General features: G+C 37.3%; 1 protein-coding gene across 3 annotated transcripts in view; it reads left to right on the top strand.

Annotated features, from left to right (window-relative positions):
* The window catches only part of ASXL2 (ASXL transcriptional regulator 2), a 193,477-nt gene that overhangs the window by 125,555 nt on the left and 43,924 nt on the right, over window positions 1-23,998 (top strand). For 2 of the 3 annotated variants that reach the window (XM_049904928.1, XM_049904930.1), the window contains 3 exons: window positions 12,981-13,096; window positions 17,607-17,733; window positions 18,797-18,940. In XM_049904928.1, the coding sequence (XP_049760885.1) occupies window positions 12,981-13,096; window positions 17,607-17,733; window positions 18,797-18,940 (387 nt within the window). The remainder of the gene's footprint in view (window positions 1-12,980; window positions 13,097-17,606; window positions 17,734-18,796; window positions 18,941-23,998) is intronic. The other variant, XM_049904929.1, reaches the window with a different exon arrangement.

Below are 23,998 nucleotides of genomic sequence, written 5' to 3'. Positions count from 1 at the left end.
TGCTGTATGATCTCACTTATATGAAATATGCAAATATATAGAAACTAAAGATTATTAGTGGCTACCAGGGGTGGTTTTCACTGGCTAATGCTTTTCAGAAGTAGACTGCCAGGTCCTTCTTCCTGGTAGGGGGAAAATATTAAACGATGCAGGAAACATCAAAGGAAGATGGAAGGAATGCACAGAGTCATTATACCAAAAAGAATTAGTCGATATTCAACCATTTCAAGAGGTGGCATATGATCAGGAACTGATGGTACTGAAGGAAGAGAAGTCCAAGCCGCTTTGAAGGCATTGGTGAAAAACAACGCTCCAGGAATTGATGGAATATCAATTGAGATGTTTCAACAAACAGATGCAGCGCTAGAGGTACTCACTCATCTATACCAAGAAATATGGAAGACAGCTTCCTGGCCAACTGACTGGAAGAGATCCATATTTATGCCTATTCCCAAGAAAGGTGATCCAACCGAATGTGGAAATTATAGAACAATATCATTAATATCACACTTAAGCAAAATTTTGCTGAAGATCATTCAAAAATGGCTGTATATCGACAGGGAACTGCCAGAAATTCAGGCTGGTTTCAGAAGAGGACGTGGAACCAGGGATATCGTTGCTGATGTCAGATGGATCCTGGCTGAAGGAGAATACCAGAAGGATGTTTACCTGTGTTTTATTGACTATGCAAAGGCATTTGACTGTGTGGATCATAACAAACTATGGATAGCAATGGGAAGAATGGGAATTCCAGAACACTTAATTGTGCTCATGAGGAACCTTTCTATAGATCAAGAGGCAGTTGTTCAGACAGAACAAGGGGATAAGTCAGGAAAAGTGTGCATCAGGGCTGTATCCTTTCACCGTACCTATTCAATCTGTATGCTGAACAAATAATACGAGAAGCTGGACTATATGAAGAAGAACAGGGCATCAGGATCAGAGGAAGACTCATTAACAACCTGCATTATGCAGATGACACAACCTTGCTTGCTGAAAGGGAAGAGGACTTGAAGCACTTACTAATAAAGATCAAGGACCACAGCCTTCAATATGGATTACACCTCAACATAAAGAAAACAAAAATCCTCACAACTAGACCAATGAGCAACATCATGATAAACAGAGTAAAGATTGAAGTTGTCGAGGATTTCATTTTACTTGGATCCACAATCAACAGCCATGGAAGCAGCAGTCAAGAAATCAAAAGACGCGTTGCATTGGGCAAATCTGCTCCAAAGGACCTCTTTAAAGTGTTGAAAAACAAAGATGTCACCCTGAAGACTAAGGTGTCCCTGACCCAAGCCATGGTATTTTCAGTCACATCATATGCATGTGAAAACTGGACAATGAATAAGGAAGACCGAAGAAGAGTTGACGCCTTTGAATTGTGGTGTTGACGAAGAATATTGAATATATCACGGACTGCCAAAAGAACGAACAAGTCTGTCTTGGAAGAAGCGTGGCCAAAATGCACCTTAGAAGCAAGGATGGCGAGACTGCATCTTACATACTTTGGACATGTTGTTAGGAGGGATCAGTCCCTGGAGAAGGACATCATGCTTGGCAGAGTACAGGGTCAGTGGAAAAGAGGAAGACCCTCAGCAAGGTGGATTGACACAGTGGCTGCAACAATGAGCTCAAGCATAACAACAATTGTAAGGATGGTGTGAGACCAGGCAGTGTTTCGTTCTGTTGTGCATAGGGTTGCTATGAGTTGGAACCAACTCAATGGCACCTAACAACAACAGCAGCAACCAGGGGTGGGAGGGAGGAAAAAAGGAGAGCTACGGTTTAGGGGGCACAGAGTTTATATTAATGGTGGTATAATAATTCAGAAAAGGATGGTAAGAGGGGTTGCACAACATGAAGAATGTAATCAGTGTCACTGAATTACACATGTAGAAATTATTGAATGGGCAAATGTTTTGAAATGTATATTTGTACCACAATTCCAAAAAAAAAAGAATCTAGTAGCATTAGAAACTTCAAACAATAAATTTCCATAGCAGTAGAAAGAGTTGGGGAAGTGCTTCCCTTCAAAAGAACGTCGTGCCCAGATGGTTTTTCAGGAGAATTCAACCATGTATTTAAAAACAAGCCCGTGTTTTTAAAACTATTCCAGAGCAGGAAAAAAGATCTTTCAGATTCTATTTAGAAGTAAATTTTCAAAGCTTGGCCAGAGAGTACAGGAGAAAAAGAGTATTACAGAGCTATCATGAATGTTCCACATCTAAGGTACACCCCATGGTTACTTATCTATGTCCTTGTGCCACCAATTTGATAGATACTTGGGTTTGTTTGAAGTTTATTTCAGACTTCTAGAAAACACATTTTTAAAATTTACTTGCTTAAAAAAAAACTGCGACGCTATAAAATAAGTTACTTTCACATATGTGTTTCTCCTTTCCCTTTCTGCATCTCCTCATAGATTATCTTCCTCTGTAGGAAACCATTTTTATTAGTTTTTTCTTTTTGCTTATTCTTCCATTTTTCTTTTATTTGTATTTTTGCTTTTTGTATGTGAAAACATACCATATATACGGTTTTTATACTTTTACTCATTTCTTTGAACAAAAAATCATGTGCTGTCAACACTGTCCAGCACCTTGTTAAGTTTCATAGAAGTTGTGAGATCGGTAATTGGCATTAAGCATTAAATCAGTTCCCTCACTGGTGGGTGCTGGAGTTTTTATGATTTATTTCAGTTGGCTTTGTGATATGCTGTAGTTTCATTTGTTAAAAAGTCTTTTTTTGCTTAACGGGAAACATTCCAAGCAGTTTGCCCTGGTAATTACAGATAGTCTTATTGTCTCTTTTTCCAGGCCGCAAGGTAGAACTTGTATAATGAGGGGTTGGTTGGTTTTCTGTTCATAATTAGGCAGTGTTTGGGGCAGGTAAGAAAGTACACATTCTCAGATTTCTGCAAGACATTAAAAAGAAAATAGACAATTAGATATTAATAGTTTTTATTATGTCCTTTTAAAAGCAGTGGTCAAATAAAGACAGACAATAGCAAGTGTTGGTTATGGTTGATGTGGAGATATTAAAACCCTAATATGTTGCCGGTGGGATTGGAAAAATAGTTGCAACCACTTTTGAAAACAGTTTGGTAGCTCCTCAAAAAGTTAAACATAGAGTTACAATATCAAAACCAAAGAACCCATTGCTGTTGAGCCAATTCCAGCTCATAGTGATTCCAGAGGACAGAGTGGAACTGCCTCATGGGGTTTCCAAGGATGTAATCTTTACAGAAGCAGACTGCCACACTGTTCTGCAGAGCGGCTGGTGTGTTCAAACCGCCAGCCTTTCAGTTAGCAGCTGAGCGTTTAACCATGGTGCCACCAGGGCTCCTTAGACTTACTGTAAGACCCAGCAGTTCCACTCCTGGTTTATACTCAAGAAAATTGAAAACATATGTCCACACAAAATCCTGTATGTGATTGATCCTTACAGCATTATTTATAAGAGTCAAAAAGTAGAACAACCCAAATGTCCATCAACTGATGAATGGATAAAAAAATGTAATACAGTAAAACCTGTGAAAGCTGGAACCTTTATAAGGTGGAAACCTGGCAGATGGGGAAAACTCAAATATTTTCCACTAATAGAGAGTGATAGAGAGGTGGTAAGACTGTGTACCTCGTCAAAGGTAGAAAACTTAGGAGACCTGGAAAAACAAGGCACGTCCATTGAGTTCCGGCTCTCACTGATTTCACGGTATATGCATACAATGGAATATTATTTGGCAATAAGAAGAAATGAGGTACTGATACATTTACAACATGGGTGAACCTCAAAACATGCTAAGTGAAAGAAGCCGATCATAAAGACCACATACTATGTCATTCCATTTATAGGAAATACTAAGAGTAGGCAAATTCATCAAGATTAGAGAGTTGCCAAGGTTTGGGTCAGAGATGTGGAGAAAGAGGAGTGACAGCTACTAGGTATGGCGATGTTTTGGGGGATGTTGAAATTTGATGATGGTGGTAGTTGCATAACTCTGAATATGCTAAAAAGCTACTGAGAGATGGAGCAAAGATGGCAGAATAGACAGACGCTTCCGTCGAGCCCTCTTTACAACAAAGACCCCAAAAAATAAGTGAAACGAGTATATTTGTGACAAGCTAGGAGCCTTGAGCATGAAAGGAAAGCTTAGACAACGAACTGAGGGGCAGGGGGAGGAAGAGACTGTTCAGAAGTGGAGAGGAGGTACCGGACCTGAACCGTGGGGAGCCCTTAGACACCATTCCCTGAGCGGCGGCGGTGGTGGGCTGGTACAAGCGTTTGGCTGCAGTTTCCTCAGGGAGAAGCAGCCACCACCGCACAGCCCACTCACAGCTCCGGAACCTGAGGAGAATGGCGTTCTCGGCAAAAGCTAAGTACTTGCCTATATTTTACCGCCCCCCCCCACCCCGCCCCCAAGCCGGCTTCAGCGGCTGAATCCCTAGGCCTGAGATAGACCCTGGTGAGCACCTAGAGCCGTCCTCCCGGCCTTGGGGAAGGAAAAAATTTGCAACTGGGGGGAAAATATAATTTGCTAGCTCCATTAACCGGGGGAGCTCAGGACAGAAGCAGCTCCTGTCCAGGCACAAACCGTCCGTGGACCCTGCGCACCTTTCTTTTCTGCATGGATTTGTATGGACCTATTTCGGGAGAATAGGCCCTTGTTGGCAAACTCCAGCCATTTTAGCTGTGTGGTGGAGAGGTGGGTGTTTGACATTTGACATTGCCTTGCCTATTAAACAAAGTCCTCACCTACCCACAACAGGGACCTAAGGACTGGTAGCTCCACTCCGGTCACCCAGCCACCTGCAGCAGGGGTCCATAGATAACTGGTGCCTCCCAGTCCTTACAACAAAAACTTTGGGTGCCCATGGTCCTTCTGCAGAACCCACCCACCAGCACGCTCTAGGGAACAGAGACGCATTTTCCTCAGAGACACTTGGGGGTCAGTTCTCAGTCCCCTGCCTTGTTCGGAGCGTGACCCCCTGATGCAATCAGATACCGGTATATACGCCAATCACCCCTGCCCCTCTAAGACTGTAGGACAGAGCCGGTACCACACACTTGATATCAGCTACCTGGAAACCTGAGCTGAATTCATACAAGAAAATTGAATGGACTCCTGGACTGATATACCTGATAACAGCTCTAGCCAGCTGGAGACAGGACACCAGAGCTCCAAAGGTGAAAATAATCAAGCTAGCTCACTCAAGCAACCCATAGGAGTATACCAAAACAAAACAAAGCAAGAAACTACCACACAGTAAGGAAGTATAAACTAATACAATAACTTCTAGATGGCTCGGAGACAACAGTCAATATCAAGTCACATAAAGAAACAGGCCATGATCACCTCAACAGGCTCTCAAAACAAAGAATCCAGGGATCTTTTACATGAAAGTGCATTCCTGGAATTACCAGATGCAGAATACAAAAGTTTAATATACAGAACCCTTCAAGACATCAGGAAGGAAGTGAGGCAATATGCAGAACAAGCCAAGGAACACACAGATAAAGCAACTGAAGAAATTAGATTATTCAGGAACATAATGAAAAGTTTAATAAGCTGGAAAAATCCATAGACAGCAGTCAGAAATTCAGAAGATTAACAATAAAATTACAGAATTAGATGACTTAATAGAAAGTCAGAGGAGCAGAATTGAGCAAGTAGAAGCTACAATTTCTGAACTCAAATATAAATCACTTGGCATTAATATTTTTGAAGAAAAATCAGATAAAAGAAATTTTTTTTTAAATGAAGAAACCTTAATCATGTGGGACTCTTATCAAGAGAAATAACCTACGAGTGATTGGAGTACCAGAACAGGGAGGGATAACAGAAAATGCAGAGAGAATTGTTGATGATTTGTTGGCAGAAAACTTCACTAATATAGTGAAAGATGTGAAGATATCTATCCAAGATGCTCATCAAACTCCACATAAGGTAGATGTGAAAAGAAAATCACCAAGACATATTATAATCAAGCTTGTCAAAACCAAAGTTAAAGAAAGAATTATAAGAGCAGCAAGGGATAAACGAAAAGTCACCTACAAAGGAGAGCCAATAAGAATAAGCTCGGATTACTCGGCAGAAACCAAGCAGGCAAGAAGGCAATGGGATGACATATTTAAGAAATTGAAGGAAAAAAATTGTCTGCCAAGAATCATATAGCCATCAAAACTGTCTCTTAAATATGAAGGTGAAATTAAGACATTTCCAGATAAACAGAAGTTGAGGGAATTCATAAAAACCAAACCAAACCTACAAGAAATACTGAAGGGAGTTCTTTGGTTAGAAAATCAATAATATCAGGTATCAACCCAAGACTAGAACACTGGGCAGAGCAACCAGAAGTCAACCAAGACAAGGAAATCCAAAAACACAACGCAAGATTAAAAAAAAAAAAAAAGCCCAACACAGGGTAACGGCGATGTTATTATATTAAAGAAGACAAAATTAAAATAATAAAGGACTAAGAAATGTCATCATACACCTTCCATGTGGAAAGGAAGATAACGGCGATACAAGGAAATAAAAGTTAGTTTTAAATTTAGAAAAATCGGGGTAAATAATGTAACCATAAAGGACACAAACTATCCTACTCATCAAAATAAAATACAAGGGAAAAATACAGACTCAGCAGAAACAAAATCAACAACGACAAACATGAGGAAAGGACAATATATACAGATAATCTACTCACCACATAAAATCAAGTGGGAAAAAGAAACTGTCAACACACAAAAAAAAGACATCAAAATGTTAGCACTAAATTCGTACCTATCCATAATTACCCTGAATGTAAATGGACTAAATGCGTCAATAAAGAGACAGAGAGTGGCAGAATGGATTAAAAAACAACATTCGTCTATATGCTGCCTACAAGAATCACATCTTAGACTTAGAGACACAAAAAAAACCTGAAACTCAAAGGATGGAAAAAAATATATCAAGCAAGCAACAATCAAAAAAGAGCAGGAGTGGCAATATTAATTTCTGACAAAATAGACTTTAAAGTTAAATCCATCAGAAAGGATAAGGAAGGACACTATATAATGATTAAAGGGACAATACACTAAAAAGATATAACCATATTCAATATTTATGCACCCAATGACAGGGCTGCAAGATACATAAAAAAAACTCTTTATCAGCATTGAAAAGTGAGATAGACAGCTCCACAATAATAGTAGGAGACGTCAACACACCACTTGCAGTAGAGAACAGGACATCCAGAAAGAAGCTGAGTAAAGACATGGAATACCTAAATGCCACAATCAACCAACTTGACCTCATAGACATATACAGAACACTCCACCCAACGACAACCAAGTATACTTTCTTTTCTAATGCACATGGAACATTCTCTAGAATAGACCACATATTAGGTCATAAAGCAAGCCTTAGCAGAATCCAAAACATCGAAATATTACAAAGCATCTTCTCTGCCCATAAGGCCATAAAAGTGGAAATCAATAACAGGAAAAGCAGGGAAAAGAAACCAAACACTTGGAAACTGAACAATAAATACCCTGCTCAAGAAAGACTGGATTATAGAAGACGTTAAGGATGGAATAAAGAAATTCATAGAATCCAATGAGAATGAAAACACTTCCTATCAGAACCTTTGGGATACAGCAAAAGCAGTGCTCAGAGGCCAATTTATATCAATAAATGCACACATCCAAAAAGAAGAAAGGGCCAAAATCAAAGAACTATCCCTACAACTTGAACAAATAGAAAGAGAGCAACAAAAGAAACCCACAGGCACCAGAAGAAAACAAATAATAAAAATTAGAGCTGAACTAAATGAAATAGAAAACAGAAAAAAAATGAGAGAATTTACAAGCCCAAAAGTTTTTTTGAAAAACTCAACAAAATTGATAAGCCACTGGCCAGACTGACTAAAGAAATATAGGAAAGGAAACAACCCGAATAAGAAATGAGATGGCTATATCACAACAGACCCAACTGAAATTAAAAGAATCATATCCGATTACTATGAAAAGCTTTACTCAAACAAATTTGAAAACCTTTGAGAAATGGATGAATTCCTAGAAACACACTACCTACCTAAACTAACACAAACAGAGGTAAAACAACTAAATAGACCCATAACAAAAGAAGAGGTTGAAAAGATAATCAGAAAACTCCCCAAAAAAAAAAAAAAACCCTGGTCCAGAGGGCTTCACTGCAGAGTTCTACCAAGCTTGCAGAGAAGAGTTAACACCACTACTACTAAAGGTATTTCAGAGCATAGAAAAGGATGGAATACTACCAGACTCATTCTATGAAGCCACCATATCCCTGATACCAAAACCAGGTAAAGACACCACAAGAAAAGAAAATTATAGACCTATATCCCTCATGAATGTAGATGCAAAAATCCTCAACAAAATTCTTGCCAATAGAATTCAACAGCATATCAAAAAAATAATTTACCATGACCAAGTGGGATTCATACCAGGCATGTAGGGATGGTTCAACATTAAAAAAACAATTAATGTAATCTACAACATAAATAAAACAAAAGACAAGAATCACATGATTTTTATCAATTGGTGCAGAAAAGGCATTTGAGAAAGTTCAACACTCATTCATGATAAAAACTCACAGCAAAATAGGAATAGAAGGAAGACTCAATATAATAAAGGGCATTTATACAAAGCCAACAGCCAACATCACCCTAAATGGAGAGAGCCTGAAAGCATTCCCATTGAGATTGGGAACCAGACAAGGATGCCCTTTATCACCACTCTTATTCAACATTGTGCTGGAAGTCCTAGCCAGAGCAATTAGGCTAGATAAAGAAATAAAGGGCATCCAGATTGGCAAAGAAGAAGTAAAAGTATCTCTATTTGCAGATGACATGACCTTATACACAGAAAACCCTAAGGAATCCTCTAGAAAACTACTGAAACTAATAGAAGAGTTCAGCAGAGTATCGGGATACAAGGTAAACATTCAAAAATCAGTTGGATTCCCCTACACCAACAAAAAGAACATCGAAGAGGAAATCACCAAATCAATGCCATTTACGGTAGCCCCCAAGAAGATAAAATAGGAATAAATCTTACCAGAGATGTAAAAGACTGAAACAAAGAAAACTACAATACACTGCTGCAAGAAAGCAAAAGAGACTTACATAAGTGGAAAAACATACCTTGCTCGTAGATAGGAAGACTTAATATTATACAAATGTCTCTTCTAACAAAAGCGATCTATACATTTAATGCAATTCTGATCCAAATCCCAATGACATTCTTTAATGAGATGGAGAAACCAATCACCAATTTCATATGGAAGGGAAGGAGGCCCCAGATAAACAAGGCATTATTGAAAAAGAAGAACAAAGTGGGAGGCCTTACTTTACCTGATTTTAGAATGTATTTTACCGCCACAGTAGTCAGAACAGCCTTGTACTGGTATAACAACAGATAGATGGACCAATGGAACAGAGTGGAGAATCCAGACATAAGTCCATCCACATATGAGCAGCTGATATTTGACAAAGGCCTCAAAACAGTTAAACGGGGAAAAGACAGTCTTTTTAACAAACGGTGCTGGCATAACTGGATTTCCATCTGCAAAAAAATGAAACAAGACCCATACCTCACTCCATGCACAAAAACTAACTCAAAATGGATCAAAGACCTAAATATAAAATCTAAAGCAATAAAGATCATGGAAGAAAAAATAGGGACAACATTAGGAGCCCTAATACATGGCTTAAACAGCATACAAAACATTATAAAGAATGTAGAAGAAAAACTAGGTAACTGGGAGCTCCTAAAAATGAAACACTTATGTTCATCCAAAGACTTCACCAAAAGAGTAAAAAGACTACCTACAGACTGGGAAAGAGTTTTTAGCTATGACATTTCTGATTAGCGCCTGATCTCTAAAATCTACGTGATGATGCAAAAACTCAACTGCAAAAAGACAAATAACCCAATTAAAAAATGGGCAGAAGATATGAATAGACACTTCACTAAAGAAGACATTCAGGTAGCTAACAGATATATGAGGAAGTGCTCACGATCATTAGCCATTAGAGAAATGCAGATCAAAACTACAATGAGATTTCGTCTCACTCCAACAAGGCTGGCATTAATCCAAAAAACACAAAATAATAAATGTTGGAGAGGCTGTGGAGAGATTGGAACACTTCTACACTGCTGGTGGGAATGTAAAATGGTACAACCACTTTGGAAATCGATTTGGCACTTCCTTGAAAAGTTAGAAATAGAACTACCATAGGATCCAGCAATCCTACTCCTTGGAATATATCCTAGAGAAATAAGAGCCTCTACACGAACAGATATATGCACACCCATGTTCATTGCAGCAATGTATTCAATAGCAAAAACATAGAAGCAACCAAGGTGCCCATCAACGGATGAATGGATAAATAAATTATGGTACATTCACACAATGGAATACTACGCATCGATGAAGAACAGTGAGGAGTCTGTGAAACATTTCATAACATGGAGGAACCTGGAAGGCATTATGCTGAGTGAAATGAGTCAGTTGCAAAAGGACAAATATTGTATAAGACCACTATTATAAGAACTTGAGAAATAGTTTAAAATTAGAAGAAAACACTCTTTTGTGGTTCCAAGAGGAGGGGCAGGGAGGGAGGGTGGGAGAAGGGTATTCACCAATTAGACAGTAGATAAGAACTACTTTAGGTGAAGGGAAAGACAGCACACAATACAGGGGAGGTCAGCACAATTGGACTAAACCAAAAACAAAGAAGTTTCCTGAATAAACTGAATGCTTCAAAGGCCAGCATAGCAGGGGCAGGGGTCTGGGGACCATGGTTTCAGGGGACTTCTAAGTCAATTGGCATAATAAAATCTATTAAGAAAACATTCTGCATCCCACTTTGAAGAGTGGCGTCTGGGGTCTTAAATGCTAGCAAGCAGCCATCTAAGATGCACCAGTTGGTCTCTACCCACCTGGATCAAAGGAGAATGAAGAACACCAAGGACACAAGGTGATTACGAGCCCAAGAGACAGAAAGGGCCACATGAACCAGAGACTACATCATCTTGAGACCAGAAGAACTAGATGATGCCTGGCTACAACCGATGACTGCCCTGACAGGGAACACAAGAGAGAACCCCTGAGGGAGCAGGAGAGCAGTGGGATGCAGACCCTGAATTCTCATAAGACCAGACTCAATGGTCTGACTGAGACTGGAAGGACCCTGGTGGTCATGGCCCCCAGACCTTCTGTTGGCCCAGGACAGGAACCGTTCTCGAAGCCAACTCTTCAGACATGGATTGGACTGGACAATGGGTTGGAGAGGGATGCTGGTGAGGAGTGAGCTTCTTGGATCAGGTGGACACTTGAGACTATGTTGGCATCTCCTGCCTGGAGGGGAGATGAGAGGGTGGAGGGGGTTAGAAGCTGGCGAAAAGGACACGAAAAGAGAGCGTGGAGGGAGAGAGCAGGCTGTCTCATTAGGGGGAGAGTATTTGGGAGTGTGTAGCAAGGTGTATATGGGTTTTTGTGTGAGAGACTGACTTGATTTGTAAACTTTCACTGAAAGCATAATAAAAATTATTAAAAAAAAGCTATTGAATTTTACACTTGAAATAGGTGAATTTTATAGTATGCAAATTATTCTAGTAAATGTGGTGTTCAAAAAAAAAGGTCAACGTGTAAGTGCACTAAGGATATGGTTTCTTTTTGCTGCTTGACCATCTCAATTATCGAACTCCGTTGTTGTGTGATACAATACCTTGAACGATTTGTTCTTTTATTTCCTTAGTTTTATGTCAAACTGTGTCAGTTCTTTCCCTTACATATAATCTTTATGATACAGTTGGGACACAAAGTGAAAGCTAAGTATGCTAGTAAGTCTTCTTAACATTGCTTGCTATTGTTGGCTTTAAATCTGTATACTGTGCATTCTTTTCTCTAGACATCTAAGAGTAAAGTGAAATGCTGTATTCTAAAACTTGTGTACTTCATTGAACTGTGGTTCCTCATTGTCATGTCAGGTAGCTACTGACAGGTGCATACTTTTATGTGGTATCTTAAACCTCATAGGTCTTACCACTGAGTGTCGTTTTGCCACCCAGACCTTTTCAGTCCAACAACTGTGAAAGGAGGAAGGCAATAGTAAATATGCACTCTTTGAGATTCATCACTAGCAGTAGTGATTATAATTTCAGTATTTTTATTACTAAGGGGTCTGAATCAGTAATTTTTGTGTTCTTCCTTATGTATAATACACAGTGTTGAAATTTAATAGAACATAATGAAGATGTACTTGGAATTTATTATAAGAGTGATAGGCTCTTGAAGGGCAAACCCTCATTCACGTAAGGTTTGTCTAGACTCTGGCAGATTCTGAAACAACTGATGATGAAGGAAATAGTGGCTACATCCTGTACAACTACATTGCTTCCATAGAGAAATCCTCAAACACCCTCTCACACTAAATCTAAAACCATTGATTTAAGAGGTGAAGGAATATAAGGATTAAAGCTATAGTAGAGTGTTGGAAATGAAATGGCCTTATTGCTTTCATTTTAAAGATGGGAAAACTGAGACCCATTCTGTTAACTCAGGGCTCTTCCACTGTATTGTGCTGACATTGGATTTACCTTTAGAACGTTGGTGCTGTCAATCTTTTCTGCATTTTATCTAATTTGTTCAATCACAGTTTGTTTTCTACTGCCTGCTTCTTCAGTCAATTCTACTGAAAAATTAAAGAATGAAAAGTAATGAATACTAACATCCCTTCCCCATCCTATCGTCCTTCAATAGAGCTTTCTGAGGAAATAAACTGAAAAGGGGGGGGGCTGTTTGCAGTAAAACTCCAAAAAGAAGATCCTTCCCAAAAATGTTTGATCATAGCTCTTAACACAGGTAGCAGCAGGTGATTGGGGAAGAAATGGTGCTTGATGCCAACTCTGATGACATAATTTTTTATTGTCATTTTTCCCCCTAGTATCGTCTAGACTGTCACAGCCGTCCTCCCCCCAGTCAGGCTGTCCATCGCCCTCCATTCCAGCAGGTAAAGTCATTTCTCCGTCACAGAAGCACAGCAAGAAGGCCCTAAAGCAGGTAATCACGCTAGTCTGTGTTTATCGGAAACACAGTCTGCTCAGTTCTTCAGAATTTCTTGAAAGCGTCACAGTTAGGCTTTTCTAAGAGGAAATCTCATGCAGTACTCTGATTTGGTCACTGAATAATTTCTGTACCTTCGTATGTTACCTGTTGTAGGTTTTTGGTAGTTACTGTTTTTATCACATTGTAAAATTTCCTAAGTGGTGTTTTGCCTTTTTTTTTTTTTAAGTCAAACAACGGTTTGTCTATTTAGGGGAGCTTTCCAAAGAACTAGCTCTGAATGTTTCTGAAAATGCAAATGACTAATAAATATAAACTCATTAAAATAACAGATTTTTTTTTATTCTCAGATTGGTATAAGTTAAACAGCTTAATTACATCAAGCATTGGCAAGTTTGTGGGGAAACAGCTATTTGTAATTTGCTGGTGGAATGTAATTTGTTACAGCCACTTTGGAGAGAAATTTTGTAATACCTATTAAAGTTTAAAATGCACATACCCCATAAACAACCGAAAGAACCTTTTGGAATCTATGTTAGAAAAATATACACATACATATATATAAATACACAAACACAAAGTAAGATATTTGCGTTTATGTTTTTTTAATTGTGCTTTAAGGTGAAAGTTTACAGCGCAAATTAGTTTCTCTTTCAAAAATTTATACGCAGATTGTTTTGTGACATTGTTTGCAATTCCTGCAGTGTGATAGCACTCTCCCACTTTCCACACCAGGTTCTGTATGTCCGTTCGTCCAGTTTTCCTGCTCCTTTCTGCCTTCTCATCTTGCTTTTGGGCAGAAGTTGCTTGTTTGGTCTTGTATATTTGATTAAGAAGCACATTCCTCACCTGTGTTATTGTTTGTTTTATAGACTTGTCTAATCTTTGATAAGTGAGCTTCAGAAGTGACTTCAGTTCTGAATTAGAAGGGTGACCAGGGGCCATAGTCTGCAGTTTCTGTCAGACCAGTAAGCCTGGTCGTTTTTTTGTGAATTTGAATTTTGTTGTACATTTTCTCCCTCTCTGTCTGGGACTCTCTATTGTGATCCCTGTCAGAGTGGTTGGTGGTGGTAGCTGAATACTGTATAGTTCTTCTGGGCTCAAGCTAGTGGCGACTTGGTTCATGTGATCCTTTAGTCCTTTGGGCTGATATTTTCCTTGTGTCTTTGATTTTCTTCATTTCCTTTGCTCCACATGGGATGGGACCAGTAGATTATCTTAGACAGCTGCTTGCAAGCTTTTAAGATCCCAGACCTACTCACCAAAGTAGGATGTAGTACATTTTCTTTATGAACTGTGTTATGCCAGTTGACCTATATGTCTCTCAAGACTATGGTCCCCAACCCTGAGGCCCAGTAACTTGATCTCTCGAGGTGTTTAGATGTGTCTAGGAGGCTTCTGTGACTTTGTCTTGGTCATATTTTGCTGACTTCCACTACATGGTGTGTTGCCTTTTCCTTCATCAAAGTAGACGCTTGTCTACTATCTAGTTAGTGATTTCCCCTTCCCATCCTTCCCGTCCCTTGTTAACCATCAAAGTTTTTTTTTTCTGTGTGTAAACCTTTTCTTGAGTTTTTAATAATAGTAGGCTCATACAATATATGTCCTTTTGTGAATGACTTATTTCACTCAGTATAATGCCCTCCAGATTAATCCATGTTGTGAGATGTTTCATGGATTCATCGTTGTTCTTTATCATTATGTTGTATTCGTTGTGTGTGTGTACCGTAATTTATCTGTTCATCTATTGATGGGCACCTAGGTTTTTTCCATCTTTTTGCTATCGTGAATAATGCTGCAATGAACATGGGTATGGATATGTCTATCCCTGTGACTGCTCTTACTTCTCTAAGATATATTCCTAGGAGTGGGATTGCTAGATTGGATGGTATTTTTATTCCTAGCTTTTTAAGGAAGCGCCATGTCGTTTTCCAAAATGGTTGTACCATTTTGCATTCCCACCAGCAATTTATAAGAGTTGCAATCTCCCTACAGCTCTCCAGTGTTTTTTCTTTTCTGTTTTTTTGATTAGTGCCAGTAATGCCAGGGTGATATAATATCTCCTGGTGTTTCTATTTGCATTTCTCTAATAGCTAGTGATTGCGAGCATTTCTTCATATGTCTGTTAGCTGCCTTAATGTCTCCTTTGGTGAAGTGTCTGTTCATATCCTTTGCCCATTTTTAAATTGAATTGTTCATCTTTTTGCTGTTGAGGTGTTGAAGTATTCTGTAGATTTTAGGGATTAGACCCTTGTTGGCTATGTTGTAGTCAAAAAGTTTTTCCCAGTTTGTAAGTTCTCTTTTTACTCTTTTGGTGAAGCTTTTTGATGAGCATAAGTGTTTAATTTTTAAGAGCACCCAGTCATCTAGTTTATCTTCTGGTCTTTGTGCATTGTTAGTTATGGTTTGTGTTGTATTTACGCCATGCCTTAGGGCCCCTAGCCTTATCCCTATTTTTTCTTCCATGATCTTTATCGTGTTAGGGTTTATTGCATTTAAGTCTTTATCCACAAAAACTTGGAAATAGCCTAATGTATATTAATTTTTTTATATTAATTAGGAAATTCCTTAATAAACGGTGGCATAGCCATATGCTGAATAATTATACATGAGTAAAAGTTGATTTTATTTTGTAATGAGATTGATCTATATGTAGAAACATGGAAAAATTACCAAGATAAAATGTTGAATCATAAAGCTATGATGCAGCATGTAAGACATGACACCATTTGTGAAAATGCACACATATCCGCAAAACAATACTATATATATTTTATAGAAATGTGTGAATATAGATATATACACATACGTAAATAAAAACAGGTTCAGTACGGAAAGTTAAATTTATGGCTGTGGTTGTCTCTGAGAATTGAGAGCCAAGACTAGAAGTGGCAGACATTGGAGAATGTAGCTTTACGTTTGAATTAAATGGTAAAAATATTTTCATGTATTACCTGTATTATTAAAAGTTAATAAAAGTTTTTTAAAATTAAGTATGTCTGAAAGTGTTTAAGCCAAAAGTTCTTTTATTAAAACACACCCCCAAATCTGATAAAATTAATTACTGCCTGCCTCAATATTCTACAGCACTTGTATTTTTGTAAGTTCTTTGTAAAAAAAAAAAAAAAAGTAAGACGTATAAGCTGCTTCCTTTCCACAGAGAAAAGGCAAGTATTTTCTTAAACTTTATTAGCTGATCTATGACATGTGTAGTACTCCTGTATTCCTATACTATGCTCCTGTGATCCCAGGAGTTAAATATTGTATTTAGGAATATCAGTATGGAAAATTAAATAAATTAGATTGTTGGTATGCAAAGTAAGTCCTTGCTGGCAATGTAATAGTATTAACTGAGAAAAATTGCTTCAGTGGTAGTTATCTTTCACCACAAATGAGGGTTTTCTATTGTTTTCAAATTTTGAAACAGGATAATTAGGCACAGGGTTTGTAAACTACTGTGTACAGTTCTTGATTATCGAAAGTTATTCTGCTTCCAGCATGTGTCTGAATTTACATGATCACAGCAGAAATAGATGGATTTTGCATCAGACAACCTAGGTATTTTCTGGTCTGGTTGCAAAGAATGAAAAAGCATAGTTAATGGTCAGATAACACCGCCACTTCTAACAGATAGAGCCTCAGCCTCACCTGTTATAAATGGTGTCTAAACCATATATCTGCCTTTTCTGCATGATGGTCTTAAAGGTTAAAGCTTGAACTGACAATTAGCAAAATAAAAAAATTTCCAGACTTTTTCTGAAATGTAGTTTTACTTGTTTTTTTTAAACCTTGAGTTTAGAAAGTTGCCTTTATCTATCTTCAGGGTTAAAATTATGGAAAGTTCTAGTTTTTCAGTTCAGTAGTATTATCTACTATATTCTATAATGTAATAACATAATAGAAATAAAAATATTCTGAACTAGATGGGAGGGATCACACTATTATTAGAACCAGTATTTTCTAATCCTCCTTCTCTGCTGTTTACTGCATTGCCATAGGTCATTGGGCCAAATCTTGTTGTTCTTACCCAATATCTAATTCAAGTAGTCATTTACAACCACTTTAACCTTTTGTTCATAGCATGTATAATCTGAAACATAACATAAACTAAGTATTTGCATTTCTACATAGAGGTGATGGAAATGGGACTCATCTTGGTGCAGGGCTTAGAATTCTGTATCCAGAAATGATTGAAAACATACAAGTCTTTGTTAAGATTCCACTTCTATTTCTCTAAGCTGGAGAAGTACTTGGTTACTGGTGATTTTTAAGTTCTAAAAAATGTTAATAACTATCTCTCATATGTATGTAATATAAAGGCAAAAAAAAACCCACCAACCTTTAAGAGTTGTTTAGGCATTATTGCATTTAATGGTTTAATTTAATTTTTTGTTTCCTTTGATGGAATTCAAAGGAATTGGTTGGTCACCACTTAAAAAGAAGTCACTTTTTATTATCACTAAAAACTGAATTGTTCTGTCTCTCATAGTCAGTTTTTTCATTATAGGCGCTAAAGCAGCAACAGCAGAAGAAGCACCAGCAGCAGTGCAGGCCAAGCATGTCCATCTCCTCCAACCAGCATCTTTCTCTAAAAGCTGTCAAAGCAACGAGTGACTCGGTGCCTGCCAAGCCGGGTAGGCATATAGAGCGTTTGTTGCAATGAAAGTTTCTTTTCCTCAGTGTTTTTGTGTTGGTTTTCCAAATTTGTAGACCACATTATTTATCTGTAAATTATCATTTATTTACATAATCTTTGTACTGCTCAATCATCAATATAAATCCTTCCAGGAGAAATGCTTATGTAGAATAATCATGCAGTTATTAATAAAAAGCATCAATGGAGTTTGCATGTAGGAATGAGATCAATGACTAAATTCCAAGATATCTAAACAAATAATACTTGGAAGCCTCTACTCAGTAACCTTATAAAGCTGAAGTTTCCAAGGGGCTCAAACTGAATTCTTTATCACCTGTCTCCTTTAAAAATAAGAAGCTTTCTTAAGAATACATGCTACCTTCGAATGTCCTTTGGGCATGTCCGTAAAGCCTTTGGATTTTTGTTGTTGTTGTTGTATTAGTTGTCTTTTTAATCTAAGCTACTCTAGATGCAGATTTTGCATTTTATTATATAATTGTGTAAAAATAAATTCTGTTTGATGCCATAGACTGATTATTTGGGTCTGCCAGACTTAGTCTGTGTCTAGTAGAACTTTGACTATGTTTAGGAAGGAAATTTACACTCAAAACCAAATGGTATACTGGAAGGAAGGAAGGAGCTTTATATATTTATTTATTTATTGCTTTAGGTGGAAGTTTACAGAGCAGATGAGTTTCTCATTCAAAAATTTACACACACATTGTTTTGTGGCATTGGTCAGCGCTCTCCCCCTTTCCGTTTCCACTCCAGGTTCGCTGGTTCCATTCTTCCAATTTTCCTGTCCCCTCCCGCCTTCTTGTCTTTGTTTTCGGGCAGGTGTTGCCCATTTCATCTCACGGATCTAAGGAGCACGTTCCTTCACATGTGTTATTGTTTGGTTTATATTTTAATTTTGACCCCTATTCTCAGATTCAAAAGACATTAGAAGGGTTACATTGCCTCTTGTATAACTCCATTTAGTTAACATTGAATGATTATTTATTGGTTGATTTCTCTCTTATAACCTTAGTGCCAGTAGTCATTACATATTTTTCCCCTAGCAGTATGGGAAGGAAAGCAGTCTGATGGACAGTCAAGCAGCCCCCAGAACTCAAACTCCAGCTTTTGTTCCTCAGTTAAAGTGGAAAATCCTTTGCTAGCCTTGGGGAAGAAGTCATTCCAGAGGTCTGACAGGCTCCACACAAGTAAGTGAATGTACAAAGACTTCAGCTGCCTTAATTTGTCTACTGTATATGTTTGAAATTCATTGGCTATTTTGCTTAGGTTTAGGGCATGATTTGCGTATATAGCAGATTAGACATTATTTCTGTGGTTTTAACATTGTTACTTCTAAGAAGCAAAAAGCAACATGGAAGGAATTCAGCTACCATGTCTTTTTCCCCTTCTTGTTCTTTCCTTTTCACCTTGGAGCTCTTGGCTATCTTCATGTTATCCTTCTCCTTCCTTTATCAAACGTTATTTCAGAGAAATATCTGAATCAGCCATTTTTGTGGTTTATTTCTTTTTCTCCAGTACCTTATCCATCATCATTTACATTTTAAGCCTTATTTCTATGTACAGAAAGGTAGAAGGGCTTAGAGTTAAACATGACAAACCAACTAAATCTTCTTTTTTCTGCTTCCTCTGAAATTCCACTAAAACTAGAATATGGAAATAGAAAAGATTAAATCCGTAAGGGTCAAGAAAACAGATGGGCAGGTGATGTGAACAAATTTTGAAAGATGGACCTCGATAGAGGTTTTCACAGAGCTGAGACTACCTGAGGAGCAAATGCCAGTAAGAAGCAAACCATAAAGGGTCAAGAATGGGAGATATCATACATCACAGAAGAGAAGGGTGAGACATAGGGTTGAAAAGAAGGATGTTTGTTGAAAATTAATAAGAAGTAGTTTAATACCTCACCCCAGCAGGAAGCAAGCGATTCCAAATTCAGGAACACCACACATGGCTGAGGGTAGAAGATAAGACACTGTACTAAAGTCAGGGTAAGCAAGTGAAAATATAAATACTGGATAGTGATCTTTCTGCTTACTTCCAGAATGCTAGCTGTTGCTATCTGCCATGGAGTTGATCCCTGACTCGTGGCGACCCCATGCACAACTGAATGAAACGCTGCTTGGTTCTTTGCCTTTCCCATGATAGGTTGTAGATCAGACTGTTGTGACTAAAGGGGTTTTCATTGGCTGATATTTGGAAGTAGATCACCAGGCCTTTCTTAGTCTGCCTTAGGGTGGAAATTCCACTGCAGCCTGTTCAGCACCATAGCAGTATGCAAGCGTTCACTAACAGATGGGTGATAGCTGAACTTGAGATGCACTGGCCAGGAATCTAACCTGTATCTCCCACATGGAAGGCAAGATATCAACTACTAAGCCACTACAGCTCCCCTGAATGCTAGTAGTGAGGTATATTTCTACCATAACTGCTTCCTTTCTCCTCTTCACCGTGTTCTTGAAGCAAGAGATTGGTGGATTAGTTCCTAGAGAAATTGAGTAGCCTAAGAAAAATACCTGCAGGCAAGTTTGTAGGTTCGCAACTAAACAGAGATTATTTTGATCACACTTCTGTGAAGCTCGCCAGTCTACAAGACCCATCTATGCTCCCAAAGTTTCCCGTCTGCTTTTTGTGCCTCCCTCTTAATTATGATTACTAAAGATCACCAGACATTTGAGAAAAACCTCCATCATGAGAGAGAGAATCTGAAATATAGGAACTCAGAAGAAAGTGAGACAATTCAAGAAGCTGGAGAAAATTTTAAAACCATGGTAAGAAATGGGAGCCATGGTAGTGCAGTGGCTAAAGAGCTTGACTGCTAACCAAAAGGCTGGCAGTTCGAATCTACCAGCTGCTCCTTGGAAACCCCAAGGGGCAGTTCTACTCTGTCCTGTAGGGTTGCTGTTAGTCAGAATTGACTCAACAACAGTGGGTTTTGTGTTTTTTGGTTTAATAAGAAATGAGACAATGTTGCATCCATGAAAAAACAGAATACTATTTTAAAAATCATAAACAGAGGGTTCCAGGATACAAGATAATATGGTAGCTGGAATTAAAAAATTGTAATAGAAATACTGAAAAGTAAAGTTGAAATAATTTCCCAGAAAATAGTTCAAAGCAATTAACAGATGTTTAATAGCAGAGAAAAGGTAAGAAGATTGGAGCACCAATGCAGGCTGTCCAATACCTTAAAAATAGGACTATCAGGAAGAACAAAAATTGGAAGGGAAGTAGTTATGAGAGAAATAATACAAGAACATTTCTTAGAATTGAAAGCCACAGAATTCGAGATTGGAAGTATAATGGCAGGTGTCAAGAGACATGAACAAAAACAAACCTACACCAAGGCATAGTCTTTTTGAAATTTCAAAACACCCAGGATAAATGAAGAGAAGATTCCAGGAAGCCTGCAGAGAGAAAAATACTTCATATACAAAGAGTTGAGAATTGGGATGGCAGACAATTCAGTTCTTTTAGCTTGGAAGGCAGTGCAGCAATGCTGACAAAGTTCTGCGAGATATTTATCCTATACTTACCTGTGTATCCAAGATCCTTCCAAACCCATTAAGCATGAGAATAAAATTAATATATTTTCAGACATATTCTTTTTGAAAACCTGTTTGATTCTAAGTGTATTTGTAAATTTGTGTATTTTTCTGGGAGGCAATTTGAAAGTATCTCTCATATTTAAACACGATGCCCTTTGATCAGTGATTCTGCCTCTGCGAATTAAAAATACTTACTAAACACATAGAAGGTATGCTAGTATGCCAAGAACAGGCTTAGGACCCCAGGGTTATGGTGATGAATAGAACAAAGTTCCTTCCTTAGAAAGCCTATATTCTACTTAAACTCACAGTTTTAGTTTCTTCACTCAGTTGCAATAGAAATGCAGTTATACAAAATGGAGAAATTATGGAAAAAAAATTTCTAACTTTCCTGCAAGACTAGGAAAAATTAATCATAATAAAGAAGGTGTGGTATCTTTGAGTTTGACCTAATGACCAAGAAGTAAATGAAAGTCTGTCTTCTTTCATGCAAATAAATAAGCTTAAATTAAAGGAAATACTATGAGAATATTGAGAACATAGATTTCAATGAGAATTTTCAAAACACATGGAAGAAACTGTCTATTTTATGTAAATCATAAATAAATTGGATTATTTACTTGAAATATTTTTTAGTTAACATTGGTATAATTTATATTAACTTGAATAAAATCAACATTATGTCATATATTTTTACATCTCAGGTTCAGTCAGAAGAGCCCAGATTTCAAGTACAATGTCATAGAATAAGGCAATGTAAAATGAAAAACAGTGAGGTCAAACTTACCAAATTAGAGAACTTGAAATTCTCAAAATGAACTGCTTTGTCTAAGACACATAAAAATATCTTCAGGGTACACTTTGGTCAATAATAGATTAGGGTAAAAAGTTAAAGTTTTGCCTAAAGTATGATTGAGCTATGAAGGCACACAATGAATACAAAAATAACAAAAATTATTACAGGAAGGCTTACACGCTGATTCCATCAATTATGGGGAAAGAGAATTAGTATGTTGCTTTCTGATCCATAGAACCATTGCAATACTGATTATACAAACAAAAAACTGGTAACCACCTAAGTGACCATCACTAAGGATCCAGTTCATTTATTTGCGATGCATCCATATGTTGGAATACTATGCAGCTTTTACAAAAGAAGCAAAATGGTGAATTTTGTAGATGATACATTAGAAAGTGTCCAACATATTCAGTGGAAGTAAAACAAAATAGAATTAGTATGTATAGTGTGATTTCGTTTCTTCAAATTCAAAAATGTGTATTTGTGCAGGGATGGGGCTTGACTGTAGAAACGTTTATGTTTTAATCTTTTGGTACTGTTTGGATTTTTTTTGGTTAAAACTTGTTTCCTTTTAAAATAAATGAAAAAATAGTTTTGATGCATATCCCAGAAAAAATATGAAAATTAAAAGGGTAAACAAAAATATTTGCAGAAAATATAAACTTAACAGGTACTTTGACATTATCCAAAGGGTTCGTACAAATTAAAAGAAAACTACCATTAGGTAAGCATCTAAAAGGACATATGTAGTCATTATACAGCAGAGGAAATAACATAACCACACAAATGGGAAAATGTTCAAAGAATTGCAAAATAAGATTCTACTTTTTTCCTATTAAATAAGAAAATACATTTTATTTGCTAAAACCTAATATTGCTAAGAGTTCAATGAAATAGGCAATTTAGTCTTACTAAATTTTCCTTTTAATTCTAGTTTGATTTCATGATTCTCTTGGTTTAGTCATATCAGCAAAAAATGATAATTTTATGTCTTTTCCCCCATTATTTACTAAAACTCTGTTGATTAATAGTGGCAACACAGAGCACCATGATCTTATTCTACTTTTAAGAGAATTGGCTTTTTCGTTAGAATGTTTAGAATCATGTTTGTGGTAGAATTTTGATAATTTTTTACATATAAATTTTTTTTCTTAATCCTGAGTTTTTAAGATTGGCTACTTAATTATACTGGATGTGTTTTCAGCTTCTGTACACATGAACTTTAATGTCAATAGAATGTTGATGGAATAAATTATTTTACTAATTTCTTTTTTTTAATGTACCTAAGATGTGCAGGATTGGATAGGCCTCAGTCCATCCTTGGTGTATAGCCCTCTGATGTCATTGATCTGTTTCATATGAATAATAAAATATATTATTTATTCATTTATTTTAATACTGTAATGAACACCTTTGAACATATTAGCCAACCCAGGAACCAGAACAATACCAATAATTTATGTCTACCTCTGTGTTGCTATCCTGTCCTACCCGCCAGCCTCCCTGCCAGAGGTTACTCTTGTCCTAAATTTTGTGTTTATTATTCCCTTGCTTTGTATGGCTGTGTGTGCATTTTTATCACCATTTTTAATGTATACTTAAAAATATATTATTTAATTTTTCCTGCCTGTGAACTTTATAAAAATGTTACATATAGTTTGTAGTCTTTAGCATGCTTTTTCACTTCACAAAACAGAAACTCCCATTAGCCAGTAAATGGGGAAAGATGCTAAAACTAAACCTTGTTAGTAAACACGGCAATGCAAATTAAAACAAACCCACAATATTGGAGACATGTGGAGCACCAGGAAATTTCATTTACGGTCCACAGGAATGTGAATTGGTACAACCACTCTGAGAAAATTTTGCCATCGTCAAGTAAAATGAAGATATCTGTGCAC

This window comes from Elephas maximus, chromosome 12 (assembly GCF_024166365.1).
Source record: "Elephas maximus indicus isolate mEleMax1 chromosome 12, mEleMax1 primary haplotype, whole genome shotgun sequence".
In the NCBI taxonomy this organism is placed as follows: Eukaryota; Metazoa; Chordata; class Mammalia; order Proboscidea; family Elephantidae; genus Elephas; species Elephas maximus.
Note: the sequence above shows the minus strand (reverse complement) of the source record. Positions and strands in the feature narration are given on the sequence as shown.